General features: G+C 46.7%; 1 protein-coding gene across 1 annotated transcript in view; it reads left to right on the forward strand.

Annotated features, from left to right (window-relative positions):
* The first annotated feature begins 4,260 nt into the window (after positions 1 to 4,260).
* Positions 4,261 to 14,703, forward strand: part of GRIN2A (glutamate ionotropic receptor NMDA type subunit 2A) — a 406,311-nt gene continuing 395,868 nt past the window's right edge. Inside the window, 1 exon segment of the mRNA XM_090277023.1 lies at positions 4,261 to 4,674. Coding sequence (XP_090133149.1) covers positions 4,261 to 4,674 — 414 coding nt within the window.

Here is a 14,703-nt window from a genome sequence, read left to right on the forward strand (position 1 = left end):
ATGAAGGGATACAAGTGTACTTTCTGGGGGCGATGAAAATATTTTGTACATTGTTGTGAGTGATGGTCTACACAGATGCATACAATTTGAAAACTTGAACTGAATCCTTAAGAGAAGTACACTTTATTGTATATAATTTATGCCTCATTTAAATAAAACAGCCTAACTTTCCTGTAACTCCCCCAATTAGGGTCTTGTACCTGTGCCAAAGTCCAAGAAATCATAATTTCCACACAACGAAAGGGACTAACTCAGCTCAGCCCAGTTACAGCCTCAAGAAAGGGAATACTTCCCTATTCTCTGCCTTATATCACACAACCCTCCATTTTCATGAACCTTCTGTAATTTTCTCATCCTTTCTCTGTTTTTTGGATAATAAAATTCTAGAGAAGTCAACATACAACAACTAGCTTAATAATAAACCCATATGTGTCCAGGAACTGTGCCCCCTTTCTGTCTCCATTTCAGTAGCCACATCTACATTCTTGGAAGGAGATCCTTGAAGAGACCTCACATTTATTGAACACCTACTATGTGCTAGACCTTGTTAGCTCCCTTACAAGGCTATGCCATTTTCTTTTAAAAATAACCCTGAGAAGTAGACATATTTTACTACCTTTCCAATTTTCCAGATTAGCAGTAAAAAAGGGAAAATAAATTACTGGTCCAAATGTGATACCAGGCTGATAAGTGGAGGATGCAGAGTTAGCACAGTGACTATACCTCTTATAATTTAAGGCATCTTTCCTTCCAGGGCCTGAGGGGAGAAAAGCAGAGGTGAGCATTGGAAGGAGAGATACAGTTGAGAGTAAAAGGGTCAGTGGTCCTCACTTGACAATGCTTTTCATTCCCATTTACCAGAATTCTAGCTAGCAATACCCCCCACACCAAGGCAATCCCATGCTCTCTGACTCTCCTCTCTAGGAGCTTAGAAGTAGCGGCCTCGGGGCGACTTTCATTTGGCATAACTTAGCAAACAAGAAGGAAGCAAGTGGGGAATGTAAAGAGGCCTTTACTTTTAGGCTTCTGGCTCTCTGAGATCAGAGAAGTGGATTCCCCTACGGGAGTGTCAAGGCATAAGAAGAAGTGTTGGAACAGAGTCTGTGTGTGCGTGTGCGTGTGTGTGTGTCAGCACGTTTGTGCGTGGAGGGGGGAATTGCTGTACTCAGCGCGAGGCACTGGGGGAGGAGGAAAACTGTAGCGGAGCTCTGAATAATTGATTGTTCAGCCGCACCAGACGCCCGGGAGCGGGCGGAGAGCGTGGTTTCAGCACCACGGAGAGCGGCGCGCTGCAGCAGGCGCCCCCGCGGTCAGCCAGCCACCTATCTTGGCCTTGCCGCCAACGTGCGCTCCCGGAGAGCGGGTGGCTGCCTGCAGGCGCCAAGGGATTGCGGGGTCTGCCTCGGACGGCCTCCGGGGAGAGCGGCTGAGGGCGGGAGACGCCTTCGCTCGCCGAAGCTCCAAGCCTCTCCAGCTTTCGCGGGGGCGGCATTGTCTCACCGACTGGGAACAAGTCCCTAAGTTGGTGTGGGGGCGCCCCTGCCTTCCTCCTCCTCTTCTTCCGAGGCGACCGCAGCAGAAGCACGCCCTGGGAGCCTGGCTTTCCCAGAGCTGTGAACCTGGGTGGTCAGGTGCTCTCGGGACTCCCGCCGCGAAGTGGGGAGCTGAACGCTCGGCGCGGAGCTGGCACCGCAGCGAAGGGCTCGGAGGGAGCTGCTTTCTCCCCGCCCGCGCCTCTCTAGGCCGGGGACCGCGGGGATCCCCGGCTACAAGCGCGCGCGCGCTCCCACACTCCCTCTCACACACACTCGTCCTCACACACACTCGCCCTCACACACAGCAGCCGGGAGTCTGGCTTGCGGAGAGGTCTCTCGGACGCGCTCAGAGGACAGGGCAGCTGCTGTTGGCAGTGGGGCGGGAAGCCGAGCGCCGGCTCTTTGAGGGAGGCTCCGGGGGCTTAGCCGGAGCATGGGGCCGCCTGAGCGCTGAGAGTCACGGCCGCAGCCATCAGCCCTGGAGATGACCGGGAGCGGCCACTGCTGAGAACTATGTGGAGAGAGGCTGCGGTGAGTGCTGGCGCGGGACGCGGGGCCTGGGCGACCCCTTTGGGGAGAGGACGGTAGAAGGCCTGGTTGGGAGGGTACGGCAGGACCGCAAGAGTCGTTATATGGGGATGATCGTACCTTCCTCGGGAATTCGGGAACGCGGGACCCCGAGTCCTTCCCTCCCCCTCTAATCCTGCCGGCTCATCCCAAACTCAGCCCCCACTCATCCCCCCACCCCCATTCCTTTTTCTTTCTCATTCTACCCCCTTCACTCAGCAGCTCCTGGCCACACAACTCCTAGCAGCCGGAGCTGGGGAGGTGGTAGGGGGTGAGGGTGGGGGTGCCCAGTTAGCTTCTCGTGGGTGGCCAAACTGGGACTCCGGTTCTCCCGTGCGCTCTGGAGCTGAGCTCTCCTTATCGGCTGCAGGATCTGAGGATCCGGTCTGGGGGCGTCTCGGGCACGGACCTCCACCTCTCACTCTCGGTCGAGCCCCCTTTTTGTACAGAGGAGCTGTGAGCATTGCAGATTGCAGCTTGCCTCCCCCCCGCCCCCCGCCCTGCTCCCAGTCCCGATCCCCGTGGGCTAACCCTGCCTCCCCGTCTCTTCGCCCCACTAGAGCCCTGCTGCAGAGCCTCAGGCTGGGATAGCTGCCCCCCGTGGGGGCGATGCGGACAGCGCGGGACAGCCAGGGGAGCGCGCGGGGGCCGCAGCATGCGGGAACCCGCTAAACCTGGTGGCTGCTGAGGCGGCCGAGATGTTCGTGCACGCAGCGCGCCCCACTGCATCCTCGACCTTCTCCGGCTACAGGTACGTCCCAGCGGGAGATCTGGGTTTGGCGGGATGGGTAAGCGGAAGACTCGACCCGAGCGAGAGCGGGAGAAGGATCTAGGGAGAGGGAGGAAGCGGGAGAGGGAGCATCGGTAGCTAGGCGAGAGAAGAACACCAGGGGGCGCTGCGGCACCGCAGTGCTCACTCGCAGAGCGCTGAGGTAAGTGCGAGTTCGCCCCAACTTCCCCCAGCTCTGGCAGCGCCCAGCCCGAGGGGCGCGCGCCTGTGCACGCGTGCACGACTATGCTGGTATTTGCAGGCACGCGCGGCTGTGCACCTGGCGCGGTACATATGTGTGCACCGCCTGAGCACATATGCGGCCTCGGGATGGTTGTGGGCACCGCTACGGAGGCCTGCGGGTGTGCGCAGAAATGCGCGTGTGCCTGTGAGCGTGTACAGCCCCACTGCCCACGTGCACCTAAGACTTGGTAACAGGACCTGAAGTGGAAAACCTGAGGAGGAGCTGTACAGTTCATGTCGATCGGAGAGCTTCTTGGGAGCCTACCTTTAGCTCCACACACGTTTTTTTTTGCCAGCTCCTATGAGCCGGCCCGCGGGGGGATGCGCCTCCTCTCCAGAATTCTGCATTGCACACAGCGCGCGTGAGAGAGAATGTGTGTGTGTATGTGCGCGTGTAGGGGGCGGGTCCTAGAACTCCTTACTTCTGGACCCCTCGGCGCGAGGAGGGGCGGGCCCTAAGTTCCCCTAGGTGCCCCGGAGACTGGAGCGCACAAGCGAGGGTCCTCACTCTCTTTGGGGGTGTACCCTGCAGGAGAGGAGCGGGGTCTGCAGCGAGTGCCGCGGGGAGCCAGGTCGGTGCTGCATCCCACGCGTTCGCAGGGGGCGGGGTCAGTCAATTTGCCCCTGTGCCGGGGTAGATTTGCCAATTCTCTGTGCCGCCTCTGCACCCAGGGGCTAGTCTGTAGCTCACTCCTTGGGAGCAAGGGGCGGGGTCGGTAACTTGGTCCGCTCAAGCCCGTGTGCGAGAGGAGTGGGTGGAAGGTTGGCTCTGTGCGCCTACGCTCAGGGGCTGTGGTCCGCAGCTAACTTGGTGGATGCGGTGTGAGGTGTGGGCGAGTCAGGCATGCAGAAGAGGCTGGAGATAGAGGATGAGAAATAGGGTGGATGCGAAGATGGATTCACGGCCAGGGATGGAGAATTAGCTCTGATTGGAGTTGTGGATGGAGTTGGAGATGGACATAGGGACGTGGATGACCTCGGGGATCAGGAATAGAGTAGGCGACTCTGGCTGCTTGCGCTGCAGGTGGACTCTCTACCTGGCTAGTAGAGCAAAGGGTAGGGTCAGCAATCTCTTTTCTCTGGAACACTTGCTCACCGCGGTCCTGACTCTCCCTCCCCACCTTGCAGGGACCGTAAGTGGCGACTATGGGCAGACTGGGCTATTGGACCCTGCTGGTGCTGCCGGCACTTCTGGTCTGGCGTGGTCCCGCGCAGGGCGCGGCGGCGGAGAAGGGTACCCCGGCGCTGAACATCGCGGTGCTGCTGGGTCACAGCCACGACGTGACAGAGCGTGAACTGCGAAACCTGTGGGGCCCAGAGCAGGGGGCTGGGCTGCCCCTAGATGTGAACGTGGTAGCACTGCTGATGAACCGCACTGATCCCAAGAGCCTCATCACACATGTGTGCGACCTTATGTCCGGGGCGCGCATCCATGGCCTCGTGTTTGGGGACGACACCGACCAGGAAGCTGTGGCCCAGATGCTGGATTTTATCTCCTCACAGACTTTCGTCCCCATCCTGGGCATCCACGGGGGTGCATCTATGATCATGGCGGACAAGGTAAGGCCAGGAGGTGATGGGCTGCCAGGACTCTGGAGTGTGCCAGTTGTAGGGCAACCACCAAAGGTCTTCCGGAGCCCCTGGGATCTATCTTGCTGTGAAAAGGAGTTGTACCCACCGACCCTGGGGAGAAACAGGTCCTACCACTCCAACCCAGAAATGAGTGGAAATTCTTTTTGCCTTGGGTCTGAAAGGGGGCTACTTGGAGGCACCTTGGATTTGCCAGGAAGAACTCAGAAAGCCCAAAAGTGTGATAAGGTGGTAGAATGCTTGGAGATTTCTAAGTAGTGTATGAACAGATGCCAGCTTGGGGCCACTTGAAACAACATGGCTTACATTCCTATAATATCAATTTTACCAGGCTGTTTTGTGGAAATATCCATTTTTCTTTCTTCTGGTGACAAACTATTTCAAAAAAGATTAAATGTGGGTATGTTGGGAGCAAAATGCAGAGTTTTTAGATAAAGCACAAAAGAACAGGGAAATATCATGCTTCTGCAGCTGCAAGAAGGGTGGAAAGTTTGAGAAGCCCTGAGTCAAAGGCCACAAGAGAGTGTTCCTCTAGGGGAGTGGGTGTGAGTGGAGGAGAATTGACTGCAGACCCGGAGCATGGAGGGCCCGATGATTTCCTACATCTTCCTGAGGAGGAGCTAGCAGGGTTTCCATGGCCCATAGTTGGAGGCATTGGCATCCAAGGGCAGGTTTTGGTACTGAAGTTTGAGAGTGTCAGAATGAAGGACGGTGTGTCCAAATTTCTCTGCTTAGAATGAGAGGTAGGGTCTTTCTGTGGACCAGATGGGAGTGTTCGTTGGGAGAAGAGGGGGAGAGATCCTTGAAGATTTGAGTGAGATGTTATGAGGGCCTAGTTTGAGAATTGTGCAGAAGTGGAAGGACAAAAGGCAGTCAGAAGGACAGAGGAAGAAGCAAAGAGAAGAGTGGAAAAAAGGGAAGGATTTGAGTTGTGGGGGCACTGTACCTCTCTCTAAGCCTCAGCAAGGGACTGGGGGTCAGGAAGGAGAGGGAATGGTGAGTTGCACTTGTGTGCCATGGTCCTCAGCCCTGAGACCTTCTTAGAGAAGGCTCATCAGGTAGCAGGAGACATCCTACTGGAGCGAGCAGAGATTCATCATAGCACTTTCTCTCTGACGTTCTCAGAGCACTTGTATATTCATCAGATCGGATTCTGCCTCTGCCTCAGCAATTCCCACCAGCTCCTTTGGGAACTGTATTAATTCTTTCAGGTCTCCTGGGCTTCAGTACAGTCAGACAAAGTACACAACTGATGTACTCTCTTATTAAACATTCATTTAAAATGGTTTGTGGCTTAGCGAAATTCCTTATATGTAGTTGAGCAATTTCCCAGCCGCCTCTTAGCTTTGGGGTTCCTTTCTGGGATGAAAAAAGTAGGAGACATCTGTACCTGGCCACCAATGTATGGGCTACTTCAGAGCTGGAAGGGGATTTAGGGTCTACAAGAGCATCCTACAGGATTACAGTTTTCAGATGAGGTGACTCAGGCATAGAGCATTTAAAGACTAGGCCAAGACTACACAGTGGCAGGTGGATCTAGATCTCTGGTTTTTTAGTTCCAAGTTGTGATCTCAAGCCTATACTTTAACTTTGTAATCTCATCTTCAGGCGGGTCAAGGAAATTCATTTTATGGGAGGTCCTGGGCTATGGAAAGGTGCAGCAAATCAGAGCCTACAGAGCTTGTGCACCAACTGACCAGCTGGAGTGACCAGCCTTCCTGTAAAGATATTAGGAAGGAGAACAGCGGTTTCCAGCAGGGATTTGGAGTGTGATTTTGAGATCTAAACATTTTCATCAATCCCTCCTCCCTTCTGAAGTTTTGACCAAAGAAGTAACCACAGAAAGGAGTGGCCATATTAAAAGTGAAATTTCTGGATCGACTAGGGCCCAGCACCATCAGTGGAGAAATCTGGTAAAAGCTGAATCGAAGCAGGTGGCTTGAGGCTCAGGCTGGGAGGTCTGAGCTGGCAGCTGTGTGGCTTAGGTTCTCTCTTGACTTATATATCTGACTGTAGGCAAAGTAGCAGGAATGGAGAATGGGCTCATAACTGAGCACCCCCTTGATATGCAGGGACTCTCCCCACTGTGAATGTCAGGCTCTGACCTGCTAACCAGCAGCTGCTTCTCACTTCAACAGGGTATTAGAAAGGGAGTTTTGAGAAGTCCAAGGAATATGAGTGGAAGCATTCTCCTCTTTTACAGAATGTAACTGCCTCTGGGGATTGGCCAAGAGTGTGACCCCACTTAAAAACAAAGAAGAAAAGGGAATCAGGAAATGGCAAGAGGGACATGAAAAAGGACATTTTTTTCAGAGCACTTAAAATTAAAGAGAGATTAGAGAGCGATTTAAGAGGGGATGGAGAGGAGAGGAATGAAAGGTTCATTAGCTCAAACATGGTGAAGGAAATTGGATATTCCTCATTATTAGGGCTTTTCAAGTTGGTCTTGATGGCAGGGAATCAGGTAATTCAGTGGAGATAGTGTTGGGGTATATGTTGGGCCCCACGTGTGGGATGTGCAAGTAATGTTGAGAGGAGTTGGGTTAAAGGGTAGTATTTTGGAAAGCCTGGATGTGTTATAAAAGTAAAGAGTTTGTCTGAGATATGAACAGTCCTTCTTTTCATTAGTAGCACATCTAGTTGGCTAGTGACTTTGCCACCTGTTTCTTTTGGAGCTGAATGCTGAATACAGTTTGTTTGGCTCTGAAGAAACAGTCATGGGATGTTGCCTACAACTCGACCTTGCTTGATTGGATGTGCCAATGGTGTTATGGCCACAAAGTCTGAATCTCTCCAAACTGACAAAGCTTCTCTCTTTTCTCCTAAGATGATGTCCACTTGGTAAAGCTCAGAATATACCTGTGTTTTCACTTCTAAATTGGTAACATGATAGTGCCCCGATAGGTAATAATAGTATTTAATTTGATTATCAGTTAAATTGAATACCCCTCCCCACTATTTCTATTCCCCCCCCACAATCTACTTGGACCTTGGAAAAAAAACAACAAACTTTTGTAATAATTGAAATGTGTCAAGTGACAGATTTTTTGTGGTATTAATTTAATTTACAATGAAGATGCTAATTTTTGGTTCTATCAGTGGGTGGTCTTGTGATGTAATTAAGTTAGAGGTGGAAATAATGCTTGATGTAGATAAGATCTAACCACCTTTTGGTTTGGCCATATTGATCTCATTTAAATGGAATACACTCTGATTGCAGTAGCAGCCCTTAGTAAATCAAGCATGAGCCCTATGTTTCTGCTCAGTGTTCTCACCTCCTCCTTCCCTTTCCCCCTTATTTCTAACTGCTCCATAGAGGAAAAGGCAAGGCTTAGATTTAAACTACATTTATCCATGTGGGTTAATGCTGTACATGCCTCATCTCCTCTACTAGAGTGTAAGTTCCTTGAGGACAGGTTTTCCTTTAAAGTGTATTTGGAATAACAAATACTTCTTCTCCACAGACAGTTTATAAAAACAACATCTTTCCATTGTGGAGCACCCAGAAAGTACATTAAAGTTTAAAGAAGAAAATAAAAATCTTCTAAATCCTCCCATCAGGAGTAACCACTGTTGACACTTGGGTCTATTTTCTTACAAGCTCTATTTATTTAGTTATAAATTTAAGATTATACTTTCTATACGATTATCTTTATTGTACTTTGTACTCTGTATGTTTTCTTAAGTCAGAAGATCCAGTCTTTTTCTTTAATTCTGGAAAAAATCTCAACAGCTATCTGTTGGATATTTCCTCCAACATTCTCTTCATATGCAGTTTCTTCATCAATCCTCCATGTATTTTAACTTAAACATTTCCCCCCCTAGTTCCCTGTTTCTCTGTGCTGTGTTTAGGGGAGTTTCCTCGATTTTATACTCCAGTTAGCCAGCTCTTCTCATTTGCATCTGGTCTATTAGTTTGCCTATCCATTAAGTTTTTTTTTTTTTTTTTTTTTTTTAATCCTCACCTGAGGACACACTTACTGATTTCAGAGAGAAAGAAAGGGAAGGAGAGAAACATTGATGTGAGAGAGAAACCCTCAACCTACGCATGTGCCTTGACCTGGGATCAAACCTGCAACCTTTTGGTTTATGGGATGATGATCCAATTAACTGAACCATACTGGCCAGGGTTATCTATTAAGTTTTTAACTTCAACAATGGCTTATTTTATTTCCAAGATAAATAACTAGTCCCTTTTTCATACCTTCCTGCTTTTTGTTTGTTTTCTTAAAAACTCTTCTTACCTTGTGGATGTAAATTCCTCTTCTTTGTTTCTTCAGGTTTGAGTTCTTCCATTTTGTGAGTCTGATCATTGGATGTCCTCATATGTTCTCTAGTTTTTGTTTGTAACCTATTTTCAAGGCAGTTTTATGTATTTTCCTGCCCTATATCTGTAAGGGTATGTGCTTTTAATCCAGAGTTCATATAACAGCTCGGATCAGAGCTCTCTTCCTGTTCTACATACCCTATGCTGCAGGCTTGGTCCCAGTTTCATGTAGATGGCTTCATTTTGGCTTCTTGACACAGATAGGAGAATCCTTTTTGGCTTTGACTCATGGTGGATGGTGCAAATGTTTCAACTCCATTCACAGCTGGCAGCATGGTTCTGGGTCCAGTTTTGCCCTTAACACCTGGTGGAAGTTGGGACTTCTGCACCCATGGCTTATATTGGACCCATCTCCCTATGGACCATGTGGCTTTGATTTCTACTTGAAGTTGTAGTCCCATCTTTTTATTCATTTATTTTTAGGGAGTCCTGTCTATTTTTGATCTGTGACTCCCATCTCTTATTTCCAAGAAGTACTATGTAAATTTAAAAATATCTGGAGATTTATCTATAAATTCTTTGTTTTAGAAGCAGAAGAGGGAGGTTACTGAGTGTGTTCACTCTGATTTTAATTCAGCTACTCTGTCATATTTTACAATCTGCTTTTATTTTTTTCAAACTTGATTATGTATTCTTGGAATTTCCCCGATCATTAAATAGACTTCTCAAACATGATTTTAAGTGGGTTCAGAGTACTCTGTTTATATCATAATTATTTTAACTATTTTTTCTAACTTTAGTAATGTTAATTTCTAGTTAACATGTGTGTTCTTTCTGGCACCTTGTGCTATCTTGCTCTTTGCATTTGTTAGTTGGTATATGTTTGTTGATTGAATGAATTAAGTCATTGGTTCTCTTGGCAGCTTGCAGCAGTTTCTGGGTGAACGTACCCCACTGTGGTTCAGGACTTTCCATTCAGTGTTTGTTCTCTAAATGCTGACTGATCGCATAAATGTGTGCCAAGTCTCCTCTTCTCTCTAGTGGGCAGATGATTACTAGCCATCTTGGGGATTAAAGGAAATTCGGGGGTTCCATACAGGCCCTTGTAACCCAGCAGCTCTGGAGTTTGGGTGTGAGTGATGGGCCTTTCCATTCAACACTGAAAGCTCCTGGAAAGGGCAGATGTGCACATCAGAATGTTGGTGGAGCCCACTCAGCTCCTACTAGAGGCATCAGGTAGTTCCTGAGAGTAGGGAAGCCTATATTTAGCCTGCTCGTTGAGGCACGTCAGATGCAGTCATCCACTCCTCCTTACTTTAAGTCATCGGAGAGCAACAAGCATCTCCCAAGAGGTGTGACTAACTTTCCAAATGGCCTCCAGGGTCATTGGTAATCACTTGGACCCTTGACAACTGTGGTCTGGTGGAGTTTGAGGCAGGGAGTGTTTATCTTCCCCTTGGCAGCCTCAGGTGGAAAATGTTTCTCTAAGTAGACTGTGGGTGGGAGGGGAGCAGGGAGAAGGGAGGGGAGAGAGGCAAACAGAATCTCAGTTTTTGTTTTTTTTTTGTAAAGTATGTTTTATTGATTATGCTGCTACAGTTGTCCCAATTTTTTTTCCTTTGCTCCCCTCTGCTCAGTACCCTCACTCCTTTCAGCAATCCCACCCCTCTTAGTTCATGTCCATGGGTCATGCCTGTAAGTTCTTTAGTTTCACCCTTTCCTATACTATTCTTAACTTCCCCCTGTCTATTTTGTTCCTACCAATCATGCTTCTTAATCCCTGCACATTTCCCCATTTCTCCCCCTTCCCCCTCCCAGCTGGTAACCCTCCAACTGATCCCCATACCTTTGACAGAATCTCAGGTTTTTATTGAAGAACTTCTGATAAGACCACCATGTTGATGAGAGGTTAGGTTATTAACTAGTATGTTTTGTTTGTCTTGCACGCCACTTTATTATTCAAATTTTAATTAGTTGCCAACATTTTAAAATTAGTTGACAACATTTAAAGACATGACATTAAAAAAAATTCATAAGAAAATATCCAAATTTCATGTTTCTTTGAAAAAATCAGAAGGCCTGATCACACTGGGCCCATTTTTCTTAGGGCAACAGTTGGCTGGAGATAAATAGCACCCATTGCCCTCAGGGCAGGTGCTCCTTCTTTTCTTTCTTCGACTTGCCCACTACACTCATTTGTGTTGCGGACTTGGTCCTGAAGGCCTTTGGCTTGAGATCCCTGATGTAAGTGAAGAAAATAGTTGTTCTTTGTCAGGAGGCCTTTCCTGGGCATTCTCCTTCCCTCCCAGGGGCTGCTCCTTGGTAGGTGGCAAATTCACTATGTGCACACAGCCACACTGCCATGTTCACGTTAATCTACTGTAACCTTTGTCCTTTTGAGCCCACAGGCCTTAAATCCTTCTCAACCCACAACCCTAGGGAGCCACTACTAACCAACTCAAGTCAGGAGACCCCAGAAAATCTTAGACAAAGAGTCTGAGGATCAAAATTCCATTTCCAAATGGCAATGTGACTTCGAGAAAGGCCCTTCACCTTTCTGAACCTTAAGCTCTTCTGTGAAATGAGAGTTTGGGATGATATGACCTCTTAGTCCCCTTTTGGCTCTGACAATTTTATGGCCTTCAAGGAGAGGCTGGCAAGAAACATACTTAACTGAGCAGTGGTTGTCTTTAGGTGGTAAACTCACAGCTGTCTTGATTTTTAAAAGATGTCCTTAGAGCATGGTTAATAAGTTGAATCTCAAGTCAGAGTGTCTGCATTTAAATTCAGACTCCTTTCCTTAGAGTAGACCTCCCTTACATTTCATTGGCCAGACTCCATTACTTACCAGCTAGAGGATCATGAAGGAATGTTCCTTAATGGCTTGGAGCCTCAGTGTCTTCGTCTTTAAAATGGGAACAATAATAGTACCTACTTCATACAGTTGTGAGATTTAAATGAGATAATGGATATAAAGCATGTAGCTCAGTGCTTACAATAAATTCTTATTACAGAAATGCTATGTATTCTGCCTGTATTTTGTAATTTCTATTTTTCTCCAGTGTACATGCACTTTTTAATAACCAGAATAAAAGATGAAGGGTGAGGGGGGTATGCCCTGCAAGAGACTGGGAAGGAATTCCACAGAACCCTTACGAGTGGAGAGTGTGGCATGAAATGACACATATTTTCTTGACTGGAACAACCAGAAGCTTCTTTTGAGTTCTTTAAACTTGCTGTGAATTTTATCCTGACAAACTGAAGATTAATTATGGCCAATGTGATAGTGTCTGTAAGAGGAGACTGTCTCAGTGACCTTTGCAGTAAATAATTCAGCCAATTGGTTTATATGTTTTCACTGGACTTAGTGCTTTAAGGTATGGACATGTGTAGTTTTTCATTTTATCTCTGCCAATGATTAAGTAACTCATTGATGGCCTGGGGAACCTGGCAGTCCCAGAGACATTTGATTAAAGAGTCCTTATGTGCAGATGAGAAAATAAAGGTTCTGATTTTTGCAGTGATTTGTTTAGTCACACAACCAGAACCCAAGTCTTCGGGGGATTATTCTTCTGCTCTTATCGTACTGCCCTTTCAAGTCAATCATTATGAATACAGTTTGTTTAGGGAAGGGGCTCAGATTCAAGAAAGACAAAAGATTTTTATGTTAATGTTTTGGTTGTTGTAACTGAAATGATTAAGATGTTGGATAATGGAGTTACCCAAATTGAATTGGTGAATCCATACTACAGACTGCACTGGAGCATTTATGAAGAGTTTAGACTCTTGCAGGAAGGAGGAGATGTGACTTTCCAACACACTTGAGAATAATTTTTGCAAGGGTCATGAACTGGTGAACTACCTGCTGAATCTGGCTCATAGATGCATTAGTATTTTATTTACCACCATACTATTTAAAATGCTTGAATTTTAATGTTTTTAGACAAGGCATGCATTGTCAAGTTCATCAGAGCCCTCCTTGCTCACTGTTCTTTCACATCTAGCCAGATTCACACATTTATGCTTACTGCATGGTCTCTGCAATCTGTAAGCATTTGAGATTATGATCCCCTGTCTGAGGGGTTTTATTTGTTATTTGCTTATTTTTGTGCATTGATCAGATGCTCATAAGATTCTAACTAGTGACATGGCTCTTAAAAAAGTAAAGGCCACATTTCTCAAAAGATAATGTCCAAATCAAGAGTGGCGATAGCTCTATTATACCCCTTATATTGTTAGGAGTGCTTTCACTTGCAAGTAACAGGATATTTGACCAACAGTGGCTTAAACCATTAAGCTATATGGATTTTTTGTTTAGTAAGGATCCCCAGGTCTGGTTTAGTGACTAAATAACCCATCAATGATTCAGGCCCTTTTCATTCTTCTCCTTGGCCTTCCTCAGCTGCTGGTTCATCTTAGTCACAGGATGGGTGCTTCTTTCTGGCCATCACATCTTCACATACCAGCATTCAAAAAAGGAAAAAATGGGGATAGAAAAGAAGCCTTTGTCTAGGCCCTCTATCCTTTCCTTAGAGTAGACCTCCCTTACATTTCATTGGCCAGAACTGGGTCACATGTCACCTCTTGAATGTCACTGGTAGAGAATAACAATTGGGATTCTTCTCCAAGAAGGGATACTTGCAGATGAAGCAAAATGATCTGTTACCAAGGGGATAGGAGCAATGGCCAAGTGGTACAGTGAAAGATGTCTTTGGCAACACTAATGCCAATATCTGTAGACTTGGCTCAGTTCTTGGGGGTGGAGGTAGTATTTAAAGATGGATGCTGAAAAACTGCAGTATGTGAGGAGGAAGGGCCTTCAAGGATTGTGTGGGATCTAAATGACATATGATAAGAATCTCAGAAGAAATATTTATGGAAGTTTAGCCCAGAGAAGAGAAAGCTCAGAGAGAATATGAGAGATGTGTTCAACCACCCCATGGGCTGTTCGAAGGTTATACAGTAGTCCCTCTCTATGTCGCGGTTCACTTATTGCAGCCTCACTGTATTGCGGGACTTTAAAAAATATCATATTTAATTATTTATTGTGGATTTTTTGCTATATCGTGGGATTTTGCAGTACTGTATACATATGTTGTTAAAGTTACATAGGTTTAAGAGTGTAGAATAAATGTAAGGTTCCTACTTCGTGGGGGAGTGTAGAATGTAATACCCATGATAAGTGAGCGATGTATATATATAACCTCCTGGGAAGAGAACTGAGGCCAGTGGATGAAATTATAAGGAGTAAAGTTTCAGCTTGATATGGGAACTAAACTTTGGCAATTCAGTCTCTAATAGAAAACTGTGATGTTTCATACAATATTATAAATGTCTGTCAGATGTGACTGAGCTGAGAGTGACTGCCTGTCTGTCAGGAACAAGCTGGAGAGTTGTATTCCCATTGGCAAGATGGGATTGGGCCATCTCTGAGTCTTAACTCAAAGACTCTGCATCTCTTAAATCCTTGGATTTTTTTTTAATCTCCAAGCCCTGGTACTTTAGGCTCTTGAGTTTGGCTGAAAACCAACATCATCACTTTCTGCAAGTATATAAGTAATTCATTTTAAATTTGCTTGGCATGGGGGAGGAATTTATGAGCCCTGCATCATTGCCTCAAGTCGCTGAAGGACTTTACATCATCTTGAAGAGTAGACGATATTTGAAAAGCAGAAAACCTATGTATACATCAACTCTCACACACATATATAAATATAAGCATAGGTAGATCA

The sequence above is a fragment of the Furipterus horrens genome, unplaced genomic scaffold (assembly GCF_987537825.1).
Source record: "Furipterus horrens unplaced genomic scaffold, mFurHor1.1.pri manual_scaffold_5, whole genome shotgun sequence".
Taxonomy (NCBI): domain Eukaryota; kingdom Metazoa; phylum Chordata; class Mammalia; order Chiroptera; family Furipteridae; genus Furipterus; species Furipterus horrens.